At 35.0% G+C, this 17,294-nt stretch overlaps 1 protein-coding gene across 6 annotated transcripts in view; it reads right to left on the bottom strand.

Moving 5' to 3' along the window:
- Positions 1–17,294, bottom strand: part of SUPT3H (SPT3 homolog, SAGA and STAGA complex component) — a 508,532-nt gene that overhangs the window by 246,283 nt on the left and 244,955 nt on the right. For 5 of the 6 annotated variants that reach the window (XM_041750782.1, XM_041750768.1, XM_041750773.1 and 2 more), the window contains one exon: positions 595–679. In XM_041750782.1, the coding sequence (XP_041606716.1) occupies positions 595–679 (85 nt within the window). Of the gene's footprint in view, positions 1–594; positions 680–13,841; positions 13,865–17,294 lie in introns of those variants that run through there. The other variant, XM_041750809.1, reaches the window with a different exon arrangement.

The following is a 17,294-nucleotide window of genomic DNA, read 5'->3' as shown; positions in this document are numbered from 1 at the left end:
AGCTAAGTACAATGTGTTACCCCAGATTGGCTCCTGGAACAGGAAAGAAACATTAGAAAGAAAACTGATGGAAATTAAGTAAGGTCGGTAATTTCATTAAAAGTACTTTACCAACGTTATTTCCTGTTTTTGATCATTGTACTGTGGTTAGATAAGATGTTAACAGAGGAAGATGAAAAGTATAAAAGTATCTGAGAATTCTATGTACTATTTGTGCAGTTCTTCTAATGTCTAAAGTACAACACAGAAAAGTTTTGAAAGGTATTTTGGAAAATCTGTACTAATATAATGATAGAAAACAATTCAGTGTTACCAGAGGCCAGGGAAGGGGGGAAAGGACTAACTTCCTAGGGGCACAAGAGAACTTCTATGGATGATGAAAATGTTCTATATCATGATGGTGTTCATAGTCACAGGACAGTATTCAGCTGTCAAAAGTCATTGAATTAGAGTGGTAAAATTTTATGTAAATTACACTTCAATCCAGCAGACAAAAGAAAGAGTTCCAAATGTAAATACAATCTTTAAAAACAAGTGTTTAAAAACAATATAAGCGAATGGAGAAAAACCAAATAGGTTTATATATGCTCTTACCAGATTAATTAACTGTGTGTGTACCACATCTTCTACCAAAACTGCTGTTTCATGAAGAGGCCTCCTAGCATCACCTAAGGAAAACCTGCCAAAAAAAAAAAAAAAAAAAATTAAACATACCAATATTAAAGGCTATAAAACTAAGAAAGGAAAAAAGTGAAAGATATTGATTATCATAATTGGACAATCATGAAGTACAAATTATTCCTCAAATAACAGCGGTTGTACAATTTTCTATAGACAGAATTGTATCTCTCTCATACAAGCTACAATTTCCATAGAAAATGCAGTGTTAGCTATGCTATTTGTTGATCTCTGCAGTCATTTTCAAGGGCGCTTACTGTTTCAAATGGAAAATGTTAATAACTACTTCATAATATTGGCAGTCAGAAAATCATGTTACCATGTCCAAAGTACTAATAAAGTAACATATTAATAGTTTAGAAAATTATAAAAGCATGCAATGTAACCAAGCAAGTAATATAATTAAAATGAAAAGTTGCTTAGAAAAATTTATATAAATGTCATAATTTATCACTTCTAATTATAGACAAGCAGATTGTCAAGAAAGGCTTACTGATCTTGATAGTGATTTTCTGAACTTTCATATGGTGGACTAGATGTGCAGAGAATCCCTTCCTGGTAAAGAACATTTGAAAATGCACAATACTATATTAACAACTTACATTTAAAGCCTGCTTTAAGCAGCAGTGTAGGAGATAAAACAGAAGGCTGACAAGATGAGAAAATACAGTTCTACTGGATAAGAGAGCCCTCGAGCCAAAATTTATTCTGAAGGCATCTAGATATTCATAGTAGCCAATAATCTGGATTTCATCTAGAATTGTATTCAAGATATAGCAAAGAATGCTGGGACCCCAAGCAAGGAAGGAGGTCATTTGAGGAACCAAATATGAAGTCAGTGATATCTGGTATGGGCGATCTAAGCAAATACATACTCCACAGAGTGGATTTTTTTTTATTTCATAATTTTTTATTGATGGCATTTATCCCATGGTTTAACATGTTAATTATACTGTAATAAACATGGCTTTAATATTAAACTTTTCCTTATTATCCAAAGTCACCACAGTCCATTTCAGTAAATATAAAAATATATGCTTAATACTTTGTACAATACTGGTTTTTGGTCCAAACAAAACTGGATCAGAAAAGCCAATAAATTCACTTTAAGAATCCCCAATTTTTTTTTAAAGATTTCCAAATGGATTTAGGCAACTTTGAATAATGGGATTTACATAATAAAATCTGAGACAAGACTAAACAAAGAACAAACAAATTTTCTAACACAAAATTAAAAATTCAAGTTCACAGATTTATGTTATGCCAAAAAAGTACAGAAACAAAATTGTATTTACACAAGTTTCATAATAAAATAATGAAAAAGGCAAGACAGGTGATAGGAGAATGAAAATATAGAAATAGCATATAATTATTAAATGGAGAACGCACTAGATCTAGTAAGTCCTTAGCATGGACCATTCTTTAATCAGGCTTCCTCTATCAGAAAATTTTAGTGCACAATACACCCAACTCACTTTGCCTATTTCACCCAAGGCTATGAGTGAAAGAACAAAAAATGCAATGCTGGCATGAGGATACAAATGGAATACAATAGAGAGCCCATAAATAAAATCCTATATTATGTACAAAAATTTTTGATAATGGTACCAGGAACACCCAATTTGGAAAGGACAATCTTTTCAACAACTGATACAGAGAAATACGATATCCATATGCAAAAGAATGAAGTTGGACTCTTACCTTGTACCATATAAAAAAATAAACTCAAAATAGATCAAAGACCTAAATTAAAGAGCTAAAACTATAAAACTCTCAAAATAAAACAGGGGGGGATCTTCATGACCTTGGATTTGGCAAGGGTTTCTTAACTATGACACCGAAATTACAGGCAACAAAAGATAAAATAAATATATTGGAATTCATCACAGTTACAAACCTTTTATACATCAAAGGACAAGACAGTGAAAAGACAACCCACGGAATGGGAATAAATATTTGAAAATCATGTATCAAATAAATAACCAGAATATATTTATAAAACTCTTGAAATACAACAATGAAGAAAAATACCCCAATTTTAAAATGGGCAATATATTTGAATAGATAGGTCTCCAATGAAAATATACAAATAGCCAACAGCAAATGAAAAGATCCTCAATATCATTAGTAATTAGACAAATGCAAATCAAAACCAAATTGATATGCTACTTCACACCCAGAAGAATGGCTATTATCAACAAAATGGATAATGCTGGCTAGGATACAGAGAAACTGGGAACACTGTACATTGCTGGAGAGAATGCAAAATGGAATAGCCACTGTGGAAAACAGTTGGGTTGTTCTGGAAAATGTTAAACATAGGATTAGGATTTGACCTAGCAATTCTACTCCTGGGTATGTATCCCCCCAAAGAATTGAAAATTGAAAACAGGTATTCAAACAAGTATGTGTATACCAATGATCATAGTTACATTATTCAGAATTGTCAAAAAAAATAGCAACAACCAAAATCTCCATTAACGAATGAACAAATATATGCATGTAAAATATTATTCAGCAATAAAAAGGAAAGAAGATCTGATAGATGCTCCTACACCAATGAACTTTAAAAACAGTATCTTAACTAAAATAAGCCAGACAAAAATGACAAATCTGGAATAAGAAAACTTATAGAGATATAAAGTCAAATAGAGGACACAAAGGGATTGCAGTTTTTGCTTACTGTGTAGAGAGTTTGTCTGGGATGATAAGAAAAATCTAAACAATAAATAGTGATGATGGTAGCACCATATTGTGAATGTACTTAATGCCAGAGAACCGTACAGTTAAAAATAAAGTGGTAAATTTTAAGTTATGTATATTTTACAAATAATTAATATGGATGAGCAGACTAGATTCAGCTATAAAGATAATTAGGAGTTTAGAACAGCAGATCTAAGGTAATTACCTATAATATATCATAGGTAATAACAAAACATCATGATAAATATTAAGCCAAATATGTTGATACTATAGTGAAATGGATAAATTTCTTTAAAAATACAAATGGCCAAAGCTGACTTAAGAAAAAATCTAAAAACCTGAATAGTTCCATAAATTTGAAAGAAATTAAATCAGCAATAAAAACCAAAACACAAAAAAACTCAAAATAAACAAAAACAAACAACCTGACCTCATCTGTAATGTTGTACCAAAATTGCAAAGAATAGATTATTCTAATTTGATACAACTTTTCAAGAGAATACAGAAAGATAGATACTCCCCAACTAATTTATTTAGGCTAGTATAACCTGGGTTTCAAAGCTAGAAAAAGATAGTGATAGTAAAATTACACATAAATTTTATTCATGTACATAAACAGAAAAAAACCCATAATTAAAATGCTTGAATAAAACAAAAAATCAGATACGGGAGAATTCATTTTCTCTCCTACTTTGCACCTATGACCTCATGGGAGCTCCTTAAGATCATTTAATAGAAAAAGAGAAAACTCAGGTTCTGGGTTTCATATGGTCCTGAATGATGCAGGCACCATGGAAAAGTGAATAGTTCGAGCACTGTAGCCCCTTTTGAAGACCACTCAAAGACAGTAGTGAAGGGAAATCTTCCCAATGGGAAGAACTTTTAGTAGTGCACCTAGATGCTCTTTTTATTTTTTTTTAAGATTTTATTTATTTATTCATGAAAGACACACAGAGAGAGGCAGAGACATACGCAGAGGGAGATTTTATTTATTTATTCATGAAAGACAGAGAGAGAGAGGCAGAGACATACCCAAAGGGAGCCTGATGCAAGACTATCCCAGGACCCCAGGATCACGCCCTGAGCCAAAGGCAGACACTCAACTGCTGAGTCATCCAGATGTCTTCATAGTTGCTCATTTTATTCAATAGGACAAATGGTAGCATAGGCTATGGTCAATGGTTGGCTGAATAAATGGTAAGGGACATGGAAGGAACATAATAAGAAAATACGAGAAGGAAATTTGGGGAAGAGGTAGGTGGACAGATAGCAATGAAAGAAAAAAGTAAGGATATCTGAGTCTCATGTGAATAGTCAGGGGCAACCCAAGGAAAAGATAATTTTATTTTTTACTTATTTTTAATTTTTTTAAAAAGATTTTATTTATTTATTCATGACAGACACAGAGAGAGGCAGAGACACAGGCAGAGGGACATGCAGGCTCCCCATAGGGAGCCTGATACAGAGCTCAATCTCAGGACCCCAGGATCACAACCTGAGTCAAAGGCAGACACTCAACCACTGAGCCACCCAGGTGCCCTGAAAAGGAGAATTTTAATACTCAAGTGGATATTAGCAGTTTTTTTTCACCAATGACCCTGTCATCAATGGGTCATCAACAGTGGTCACGGTGGGAGGGATGAAAGATATGCAGGGCCCAGTAACATGGATTTCCACTAATCAATACCATCATTGTTATAGCCCCAGCTCAGTGCCCATCTGTCAGGAGCAAAGATCAACACTGTTTCTAAACTGGCACCATTCCCCAGGGTGATCAGCCATCTTCCTTGCAACAGGCTGATTGCATTAGACCAATCCCATCATGAAAATGACAGAGTATGTATGGTTCTTACTAAAATACACATTTACTCTGGATATGGATTTGCTGTCCCCATGTGCAATGCCACTACCAAAACTACTATCTGTGGACTTACAGAATGCCTATCTGTTGTCATGGTATTCCATACAGCATTGTTTGTGATTAAAAAAAACCCACTTCACAGCAAAGGAAGTGGTACCCTGGTACCATGCTCAAAGAATTCACTAGTCTTAAAGTGTTCCTCACTATTACGAAGTAGCTGGTTTGATAGAATGGTGGGAATGGCTTTCAAAAATACAGTTATAGTGCCAACGAGGTGGCAATTCCTTGTAGTGCTGGGGCAAGGTTTTCCAGAATACTTATATATCCTGTGAATCAACATCCAATATATGGTGCTGTTTCGCCCACAAACAGAATTCACAAATCCAGGAATCAAGGGGTGGAATGGTAGTGGCAGCACTCATTATTACCCCTAAAGACTCACTAGCAAAATTTTTGCTTCCAGTTCCCATGCCCTTATGATTTGCTAGCCTTCAAGTCTTTTCCAGAGGGAGAAATGTTTTCACATTTATTCCACTGAAACAACAATTATTCCATTGAAATGAAACTTTTAAGACTGCTACTCAGTTGCTTTGGATTCCTCATGCTTCTGAGTCAACAAGCAAAGAGGGAGTTACTGTGTTGGCTAGGGTGAGTGGTGTTGACTATCAAGTGGAGACTGGACTGGTTCACCACAGTGGAGGTAAGGAAGAGTATGTCTGGAATACAGAAGATCCCTGAGGCCACCTCTTAGTATTACCATGCCCTGTTACTAAAGCCAATGGAAAACTACAACAATCCTAACCAGGAAAGGCTATTAATGGCTCAGATCCTTTAGGAATGAAGGTTTGGGTCATTCCATTAGGCAAAAAGCCACAACCAGCTGAGGTGCTTGCTGATGGCAAAGGGAAAACAGAATGGTAGTAATTAATACCAGCTATCCACATGCCCACTAATAAAAACAAGACTGCCATCATCATGAGTATTTCCTCCTTATTTTGTTATAAATATGTTTGTGTGTGACTATTAGGCAAGTACTGTTATATCCTTCCCTCTTTTATTCCCTTATCATGTAACATAAGATGTATTGGATTAATAGCCTAAAATTTAATTATTAATTTTACATCATAGTATTTAAGTTAGAGATATTAAGAAATGTAAATATCTCTCAAGGGCTTAACCTCATCTTATGGGAAATGGGTTAATGCATTTTCAGTTCTACAGTGGATAATTGTATGAAGTTAGGCAAAATTATGACCTTGTTATTGTCTTTGAGATTAAGAATAGTTTAAGGAGATACATATGGGTGTCAAGGTGACATGGGTAGTGATTAATTTTAGGTCTTAACACTGACTAGGCTATGGGGGTGCCCAAATACTTGGTTAAATATTGATCTGAAGACGTCTGTGAAAGTATTTCTGAATGATATTAATTGCCTAAGGCAAATTTCCCTCTTCATCACGGGTAAGCCTCATCCAAACCATTGAAGGCCTGAAAAGAACAAAAGGCAGAGTAAGGGAGAAACATTCCCTCTGCCTATCTTCAAACTGGGACAGCAGTCTTACACTATCTTTGAACTCCGACACCATCAGCTCTACTGCTTCTCAGGTTTTTATAGTTTACTCCCGTCTCCATTTTGGCTTTTGAATTTCACAATGTATCTTTTTATCTTGTGTATCAGTAACAAATTATTGTAGTTGTCATTTATTTTTATAACTTTTGTCCTTCAGCCTTCATACTAAGCTGAATGATTTACTCACCAACATTGAAACATTATTACTTTAACTGGTGGAATTTGTACTTTCATTTTTGTTCAGTTACTAATTAGTATTCTTTCATTTCAGTTTAAAGGAGTCCCTTGAACATTTCTTATGAGGCTAGTCTAGTGGTTATGAACTCCTCCAACTTTTGCATGTCTGAAAAATTCTTTTATTTCTCCTTCAATTCCTAAGGACAACTTTGCCAGGTAGACTATTGTTCTCTTTCAGACTTTGAATATAACATGCCACTTCTTTCGGAACTGTAAAGTTTCTGCTGAAAAACTTTGCTGACGGTCTTATAGGGGTTCCTTCATACATAACAAGTTGATTGGTTGCTTTTAAGATTCTTTCCTTGTCTTTAACCTTTGACAATTTAATTATGTGTATCTCTTTGGATTTATCTGATTTGGAACTCTGTGGACATCCTGAATGTGGATATTTGTTTCTTTCCCTGGTTATGAAAATTTTCAGCCATTATTTCTTCGAATAAGCTTTCTACCCTTTCTCTCTCTTTTCTTTCTGGTACCCTTATAGTGCAAATATTGGTCTAATTGATGATATCTATACTTAAACTATCTTCACTCTTTTTCATTCTTTTGTCTTTTTGCCCCTCTCTGATTGGATGAATTCCACTGCTTTGTCTTCAAGTTCATTGATCTTTTTTTAGGCTTCATCTAGTCTGATGTTAATTTGAAATTTTCAGTTCAGTTGTGATATTCTTCAACTTTGTGATCTCTGCTTGGTATTTTTTAAATATTTTCTATCTCTTTGCTAAAATTCTCATTTTATTAATGCATTGTTCTCTTGATTTCAGTGAGCATCTTTTAACCATTATTTTGAACTCTTTATTGAGTAAATTACTTATCTCAGTTCCTTTAGTTTTATATTTCTGGTCAGAACATCTCTTTCCGTCTCATTTCCCTTCACTCTCTGTGTTGATTTCTGTACATTAGATAAAATAGCCACCACTCCCAGTCTTGAATAGGAGATGAACCTTATCATTGAGCCCTAACTCTTGGTTGTCTCTCAAAATCTAACCTTCTCTGTTCTTAGAGATCCTAGTAACTGAGGGTACTCAGTGTTCCACAGGAGAAGAACTCAGTCAGCACATCACTTAGGCTGATTCAGACCTCAAGGCAGTAATCTTCTAAAATATGCAAACAGGCTTCCCCTAGGGAATGACTAGGAGAGGAGTGTTTCTCTCTGTTCCCTCTATGCTGAGCCCTGGAGTGATAGTTGGCTGAGAAGTGTTTCTTTGCTTGCTATAGTCCCATGAGAACTGTAACTCAAGATCTGTTGGCCACTATGGCCACTACTACCAGATCAAGAGATGTGTCCCTTGGGCAGCAGCCGCAAAAGCCCTTTTTAGGATGATACTCTTGAAATGGAACTGATCAGAGGGAGAATGCAGAGGTCTCCCCAGTCTGTGGGGAGGTTCACAATCAGCTCCTAAATATGTGCCAAGTTAGAAGTTTAAGCCTTAATCAGCAGTTTTTAAGATATGCAAATAAGGCCTCTTTTCATGAAAGACTGGAAATGGGCATTTCTAACTGCCATCTCTGTGCTCACCCCTGGGAGAAAAGTCCATTAAAAACTTTATTATGGGGGACCCAGAAATGCAAGCCCCACTGGCCACCACAGCTAGTGTGTCCTCTAGATGGCAGTCACAAACGTTGGATCACTAGATGTATGCATAAGCTCCTTTCATGGAGATACTGGTGGACCACAGTGGGGAAGAAGAAATACTGCAGACATGTACTAAATGAGAAGCCTGGCCTTCAGACGGCAGGTTTGTTGCCCATTTTTATTGAGAAATAATTGACATACACCACTGTGTAAGTTTATGGTGTATGGCATGATGGTTTGACTTAAATGGATTGTGAAATTATTGCAAAAGGTTTAGTTAACATCCATCACCTCCCACTGGTACAAGAGAGAAAAAAATAAAAATTTCTTTCTGATGAGAACTTTTGGAATCTACTCTCTTAACTTTCATATATAGCACACAGTAATGTTAACTATAAATCATCATGTTGCAAGAACATTCCTAGTACTTATTATAACTGGAAGTTTGTACCCTTTGACCTCTTCCTCCAATTCCCCCTCCCACACCCCGATCTCTGAAAGTATAAATCTGATCCTTCTTTCAATGACTTTGGTGGGCTTTTTTGTTTGCTTTTGTTTCTGATGTAAATTCCACATATAAGTGAGATCACATAATATTTGCCTTTCTCTGACTTATTTCACTTAGCATAATGTTCCTTTAGGTCCATCCATGTTGTCAGAAATGGTAGGATTTAATTTTTTATGGTTGAATAATATTCCAATGTGTGTATATACATAAACATATCTTTATTCATTTACCCATTGATGGACAGTTTGATTGTTCCCATGTCTCAACTATTTTACATAATGCTGCTATGAACACAGGGGTGCAGATATTTTTTCAACATAGTGCTTCTGTTTCCTCTGGATATATATCTAAATTGCTGAATCATGGTATTTCTATTTTTAATTTTTTGAAGACTTCCAAACTTTTTTCCATAGTGGCTGTAACAATTTGCAATCCCACCAACAGTGTATAAGGGTTCCTGTTTCTCCACATCCACACAAGAGTATCTCTCTTTTTGATGATGGTCATTTTAACTGGCACAAGGTGATTGATACCTCATAGTAGTTTTGATTTACACTTCCCTAATGACTAGTGAGCATCTTGTACCTGTAGGCCATCTGTATATCTTCTTTAGATAAATGTTTATTCAGGTCTTTTGCCCATTTAACGTAATATTTATTTTTTAGATATTGAGTTGTAGGAGTTCTTTATATATTTTAGATAGTAACCCCTTATCAGATGTAGGATTTGCAAATATTTTTTCCCATTGCACAGGTTATTTCTTTTGCTGTGCAGAAGCTTTTTACTTTGATATAGTCCAATTTTTTTTTTTATTTTTGACTTTAACTGTCTGTGCTTTAGGTGTGATTTCCAAGAAATTATTACCAAGATCCATGTCAAAAAGCTTTTCTCCTGTTTGCTTCAAGGAGTTTTTGGTCTTACATTTAAGTCCATAGTCCATGTTCACATAATTTTTGTGAGTACTGTAAGACAGGGGTCAAGTTTCTTTTTTTTTTTTTTAAGATTTTATTTATTTATGAAAGACACACACAGAGGCAGAGACACAGGCAGAGGGAGAATCAGGCTCCATGCAGGGAGCCCGACATGGGACTTGATCCCGGGACTCCAGGATCGTGCCCTGAGCCAAAGGCAGACACTCAACTGCTGAGCCACCCAGGCATCCCAAGAGTCAAGTTTCATTCTTGTACATGTGTACCAATTTTCCCAGCGCCATTTATGAAAAATAGACTGTCTTTTCTCCATTAGTATCCTTGGCTCCCTTTTCAAATATTAGTTGGTAATATATGCTTGGCAGCACAGGCTGCAGCTTCTAAGAATGCAAATGGGCACCTTTCAAGGAAAGGCTGGGAAATAGGCATTTCTATCTGTTGCCTTTGAACTGATCCCTAGGGGGAGAACAAAGGAGAGTCTTTGGGAGTCCTGGCAATCCAGTTATGAACTGTTTATTTTTTGCTATCATCTTGTGGACAAAACCCCACTGGCTTTCTGAGTTAGTTGTTGTGGGGACCTACCCCTCAGGTAGAAGTCTTAAAAGTTGGGGCACTGGATATTGGATCCAAATCCTTTGCTCCTCAGGGAGAAGCTAGCTCTGAGGTCCTATCTTGTATGTCACAGTGCCAGGACAGGATTTATGGAAACTATGTCTCACCCATTCCTGCTTGTTTAATATAGATTTTTTTTCTTACTTGCTTGACAAACAGGAGCGCTCAGCTAGTTTCTGGATTTTGTTCAAAGGGAAATTTTCTTTGCAGATTTGATGTGTTCGTGGAAGGAGGCAAGTTCAGGACAATCCTATATAACCACCTTAGACTGGAATCTTGGAATTCCCAGGCTTTCTACTGAAACTAAAACTTATACCACTGGCTTTTCTGGATCTCATGCCTTTGGACTCACATTGTAACTCATATCATCAGCTCTCTTGCTCCTCAGCTATTTGGACTTGGACTGGAACTATACCACTGGCACTCTTGAGTCTCCTGGGTCTGCAGATCTTAGGACTTCTCAGCCTCCATATCTGTATAGCCAATTTCTTATAATAAATCACTTTCATGCACATATATGCAAATACACATACACTTAACCTACTGGTTCTGTTTCTTTGGAAATAGGAAAATACACCCAGGAAAGCAAGAGTGGAACATAAATCTATTAATGATAATAATAATAATTAACTACTTGAAATATGGAAAGAGAAAAATTATATGAACATTTCAATAAATGAAAATCCCTCAATCACCATTTATGACCAAAATTTTAGTAAACTTGAACTAAAAGACATGTTCTTTCATATGACCAAGAGAATCTACCAAAAACCATATAGAAAATAATATATGCAGACACATACATAATCTTTGAAATTCAGACCAGTATAAAGACTCCTATTAACCAATTTTCATACAAGTATCACCTGCTTTTCAAAAGTTTCTATTATACCACTTTGCTTATAAAAAAAGATCTATATTAGTACCTGTTTTTGCTGAGAGAAGCCCAAAGAGGATTTTTTATTTTAGGACAAAAGATGAAAAGTAAAAATCATATCCAGCATTTGGTTTACAGCAAGCTGTCACAGAGGCAGTGTGCATCCTATGCAGTGAGAATGGTACCATGAAGCTCCTTTCCCGGTAACTATACTCAGCATGTTAGCATCAGGCTGCCTTATTGCTTGGAATGTCTACAAGCATATGTGCTTTATCTTGACTTACTTTGTATATTCATTTGTAAGATGTGTTCAAAGGTATTAGAAAAGTCTAATAAGTAAGGTTAATTTTTGGGTCTGAGAACACTTAAAAAGTTTTCCATATAAATTAATGGTAATTGTCTTACTTTACGCCACTTTGGCTTAGGAAGGTTTCAGAGGAACACTCTACTTTTGGATAGTGGAGAAACTTTTAATACTTAAGACTGTAGCTAGAACATTAAGACAAGAAAAGGTTTAATCTACATAAAGACTGAAAAAGAATAAACTAAACCACTCTTATTCACATTTAATCCGAGAATCCACACAGAAAATAAAAATAATTGGGAAATAAATTATTTGAATTTATAAAGAGGTGGTACTAATATGTTTCTCAAATATAAGATCAATATACAAATATCATCATCAACACAAAGGCAGATAGCAAGAGGGGTGTTTACAGGGGTCAGGGGTGAGGGAAATGGGGAAATGTTGCTTAAAGGGTACAAACTTCTAGTTATAAGATGAATAAATTCTAAGGATGTAACATACAGCATGGTGATTATAGTTAATAATATTGTATTTTACACTGGAAAGTTGCTAAGAGAGTAAATCTTAAATGTTCTTACCACAAAAGATGTAATTATGTGATGTAATGGAAGTGTTAGCTAAACCTATGGTGGTAATCATTTTTCAATAATAAGTGTATCAAATCAACATGTTGAACCCCTCAAACTTACACAATATTATATGTCAATTATATCTCAATAAAGCTAGGGAAAAAAACAAAGACAGAAAAGGCAATTAAAAAGAAATTTGGTTCTAACTTTATATGAAAGAGCTGAAAGAGCCAAAAGCCAAGAATAGTCAAGACACATTTGAACTGGAAGGATATGTCCTACCAGATTCATTATAAAGCTATAGAATTAAGATAGTGTGTTACTGGTACAAGGACAAACAAACAAACCAACAAAACAGAAAGGGAATAAAAAGCCCACATTAGAGAGTAAACTCCACAATGGCAAAAATCTTGTTACATTTGCTGATATATATTTGGTATTTAATTCTTTGGAATGCATGAATAAAGTTTCCTTCTATTATTTAAGTTACTTACAATCTCACTATAGAAAAAGTACAAAGTTATCAAAGTGAAGTACTCAAAGATAACACAAAAAATTCAATTAACATCATCTCTGGTAAAAAGAATACTTTAAAAACACTTCTTGAATTAATTTACATAAAATATACAAATAATTGCCAAATTTTACCTCAAAAAAAGTTAAAAATTTTCTACTTAAAATAATCTTCATTAGCATAAACATGTAAACTACCTAAAATATGTAAAGTATCTAAAACTAAGGATGGGATCTGATGAGTATTTTATTTTCAAGGTTGTTAGTACTTCAGCTTTAATTCTAGTTTTCCTCACATTACTTCTGCCAATTTTTTCTCCACACACAGAAAGCTAGACATTGTCTTAGTGATTTTCGGAAAACAGAAATGAAAACCACTATGCCTAGCCATAGTCACTTCTCTTTTTGCTCTGTAATGTATATAATATATATATTTTTTTACCTTACTAGAGCTTTATTGCAGGCCAATGGGCCTGTATATAATATTTTTAATCTACTTAAGGACAAAGTCCAAATAACTGACACTTAGAAAAATCTTCTGACTTTTTTTTCCCCCCATTAAAGACCTATCTCACTATCTACTGATTTCTTGACTGACTTTCCCAGGTCTAGTTCCAACAGATAGAGCCTGATACTCCATTCCTTTACGTACTGCCTAGCTGCCTCTACTGACACCAGTACTGCTAGACCAGCTTCCACTAAACAGCTTCCAGGAAACTGTCCTAAAAAGGCTGTCTCTGTCCTGATCTCCTGCAACAACTTCACTGCTATAACACACCAGCCTCCATTTTAGGAAGAACTGTAACTTTGAGAACTATGGTCACAGCAAGCAGTTTAAGTCCAGGGCAGTCCTGCTGGACTACACCTGATAATGATAGTGGCAGAGTCACTTACAGCCTACCTTCTCGCCCAAACAAGACTGGTTTGTCTCAATTCCAGGATCTGATGCCTCAGTGAGCACGAGGGCAGGTAGCTCTGCAATTCCCTTGTCAAGTGCGCAATGAAAGTATGAAATAAGCAAGATTATTCACGAGGTAGTGTTACACTCCTTATTTATTATGTATACTTATACTCAGACACAGGAGAGTATATGCTAAACAAAACCATGGGACATTGTTCCAAAAGGAAACAGAACTTAACACTCAGCCTTTCAGTATTTTTGTTATGTGTATGCCCAACACAGTCTACAATTGGGGGCTATCCTTTAGATATCTATTAAAGTAAAAAAAAATCTATTAATAGAAAGCATGTAAAATAAAATAGAAGAACTAGTTGCAGAGACACTTCTAAAACATAGAAAATACACTTTTAAAACTATACACTGAACATTACTATAGTCACTGTGTGTCTTGAAAAAAACAGTTTTTGACATCAATTTTAAAAAGAAGTAAAAAAAAAACAAAAAGAAAAGGAAGCAAGGAAGGTGCCAGATATTTGCTATCTTACTCTAGGCAGAGCCCCTACTTGACATTTTTTGTTAGTAATTCATGCCAAGGTGCTTCTCAAGTACATAGTGACATGCTTCCAATGTCTCTGTAAATTCTAAAGCATTTATTCATTCATTTATTAAAATCTTTAGATAATCTCCAGATCCTATGTAGACGTATATATCTGATTATACTCACAGACCCACAATCCTTATATCCATTTACCCCCAACAGTGAAAGGCAAACAACCCCAAATTCTTTTAATGGTTTCAACTAAGAAAAAACAAACTTTTTGAGCAAGTACATACAACATAAGATACTTCTTTTTTTTTTTTTTAAGATTTTATTTATTTATTCATGGAGACACAGAGAGAGAGAGACAGAGACAGAGAGAGGCAAAGACACAGGCAAAGGGAGAAGCAGGCTCCATGCAGGGAGCCTGATGTGGGACTCGATCCTGGGTCTCCAGGATCACGCTCTGGGCTGAAGGTGGTGCTAAACCGCTAAGCCACCATGGCTGCCCTAAAATACTTCTTTTTAAGTTATATATATATATATATATTAATATAAAGCAAACATTTCAAGAAGGTAAAAATAAAAGATAATTTAAAAATAAGTATTATTTACTGACATGGGAAAACATTTTTGCTTTGATTAAAATATATGTATTATAAGCATTACCAACATTTCCAGTTTGCTTAGGACTAAGGGATTTTCCAAGTTATTCTCTACCAAATAAATCAGCTTAATTAATACTAAAGGGTCATGTAATGCTTCTTAAAAAAAAAAAAAAAAAAAAGACAAGCCAGAAGTTTCTTTAAGAGAATAAAATAATAATGGATAAACTTATATATTTACTTTCAATTTCCCTAATTATTCCAGTTCTCAAGTCCCAAAATAAAGAAACAAATAGCACATGGGGAATCATCCTGTCATTTGGAGATAATGCTTTTCCATTCAAGGAGTAAAGGACAAAGTTTATGACAGTCAGTGGATGAAACACAGCTACCCAGTTGAATCTCATTGTAGTCTCTGCCTACACACAAAAGAAACAGTATCTGCTGAACAAGGGGCCAGAGATGTGAGCCCAGAAAAACAGACACTGTTCATGTGTCCAGTATCAAACTAAGAAAATTACAATAATTGCAGAAGTCCCACTACATCCTGGCCATCAGCTACAAAGAAAAGAAGTTAGTTATGATGAAAAGAAATTAGCCTGAGAGTCTGACAGCTGGCCTGGTTCTACCTGACACTTGGCTATAAAGAAATACTGTAATCTTGGGCAAGTAACCTTTCTAGATGCCTCACTTCCTCAACAATGAAAGAAGGGGGCTGGATTAGATTGATTATAAAGGTGCTTTTATATTTAGTTTTGGTGTATGAAAGCAGCTATTAACCTTTAGATCACAAAAATTTATTTAGGAATTATTAAAAATATTTGAAGAACATCACTTTTTAAGAAAATTAAATCTTACTAAATTGAGTAAATTTAGTAAAAATAATGAAATTAAGAAGGAAGAAATACATTTTTTAAATGGGCAGAACAGAATGAATTAAAAGAATAAAGCCAATTGGAGGAAGGGCAGTAAGACTACAACTTATTCCTGGTCCTAAATGTGGAAATAATTCCCAAGAAACATTCCACTGCCTCCTAAAGAAATTGAAAAAAAAAAAAATCCAAAACGCTAATGCTAGTGTTTGTATTTAAGAATATTGTCACAGGATTTTAAATTATTCTTTTTCAGTATATTTAACAAGATCCACTTTTGAATCTAAAATATTTGTTTTCAGATTTTCAAGCCCTGATTAAGAACAGAGTGACAGGACTGAATAAATTTTAATTAAATTGTTTAATTAAAAAGATGTTTTCACAATGTATATGTATATCAAGTCATCACACTGTATACTTTAAATATCTTACATTTTTACTTGTCAATTATGTCTCAATAAAGCTGGGGGCAGGGAGCGGTGGTAGGGAAGAGATGATGAAAAAGAAACCAAGGAGGTAATTTTGGTGAAAATCTGTGACAGACAGCTGGCTGGCCAGTCTGGAGAACACGAGACCCATAAGCAGATCAGCTTATAAAGTATCTAGAACCAAACATAAAAGAAAAGGACAAAGAAACGTTTCTTAACTGCCCTGTGTGCGTCTTCTTGGATGCTGAGTTGCTTTCAGTACTTACCACTGGCTACAAACTCTAATGTGGTTAAATTATTCTGGATGCTGTGGTTAAGTAATTGCTGTGGTCTTGGGAGCTAGTTACTTTTTTTTTTTATTACATCTGGTTTTTTGGACATTTTTCTAACTCAGGTAACTGACATTACTTTGGAATGGACACTGTGTGACTACTGCTTGGTGTAAGAAGGCCCTGGGTGACTTGCTGTCCCCAAAAGAAAGTTTCATTTTTCCCTTCAAACTACTTATTTGATTATACTTTTTATAGGGTAGGTATTACTATAATACTCAGGAATTTCTCCTAACTGGAATTAGAGTGAAAAGCAGGCTACAACCCTAACATACACTCTAGTCAGCTAACCTGGCACTAGACAGCACATGCAAACACAGACATCATACTGTTTATGTCATTCTTACCCAATATTTGTTGAGACTGATTTACCCACTGTCCAAAGGGGGGAAAAAGTGCAGATGTTTGACCACGAGCAGTCATTTAAGGCAATCAGACAATCATAAGCACATGCAAATTATCCTTACTCTTCAATTTTTAATACATCTAATCTTCCTTACTCTATAATTTTATCTACTTGTCTTCCAAAGAAAGAAATGAATTCACTTAACAATGGCTCTTAGAAAGCCAAACTAGTAATGTACTTACTAGTAATAAAATATCAAATAAATACCTAAGATGACAGTTTTTCTAGCAGTGATTTTTCTCATTGCTTGCTTGATTTTCAACATCAATTTCCTC

Source organism: Vulpes lagopus, chromosome 1, assembly GCF_018345385.1.
Source record: "Vulpes lagopus strain Blue_001 chromosome 1, ASM1834538v1, whole genome shotgun sequence".
Classification (NCBI taxonomy): Eukaryota; Metazoa; Chordata; class Mammalia; order Carnivora; family Canidae; genus Vulpes; species Vulpes lagopus.
Note: the sequence above shows the minus strand (reverse complement) of the source record. Positions and strands in the feature narration are given on the sequence as shown.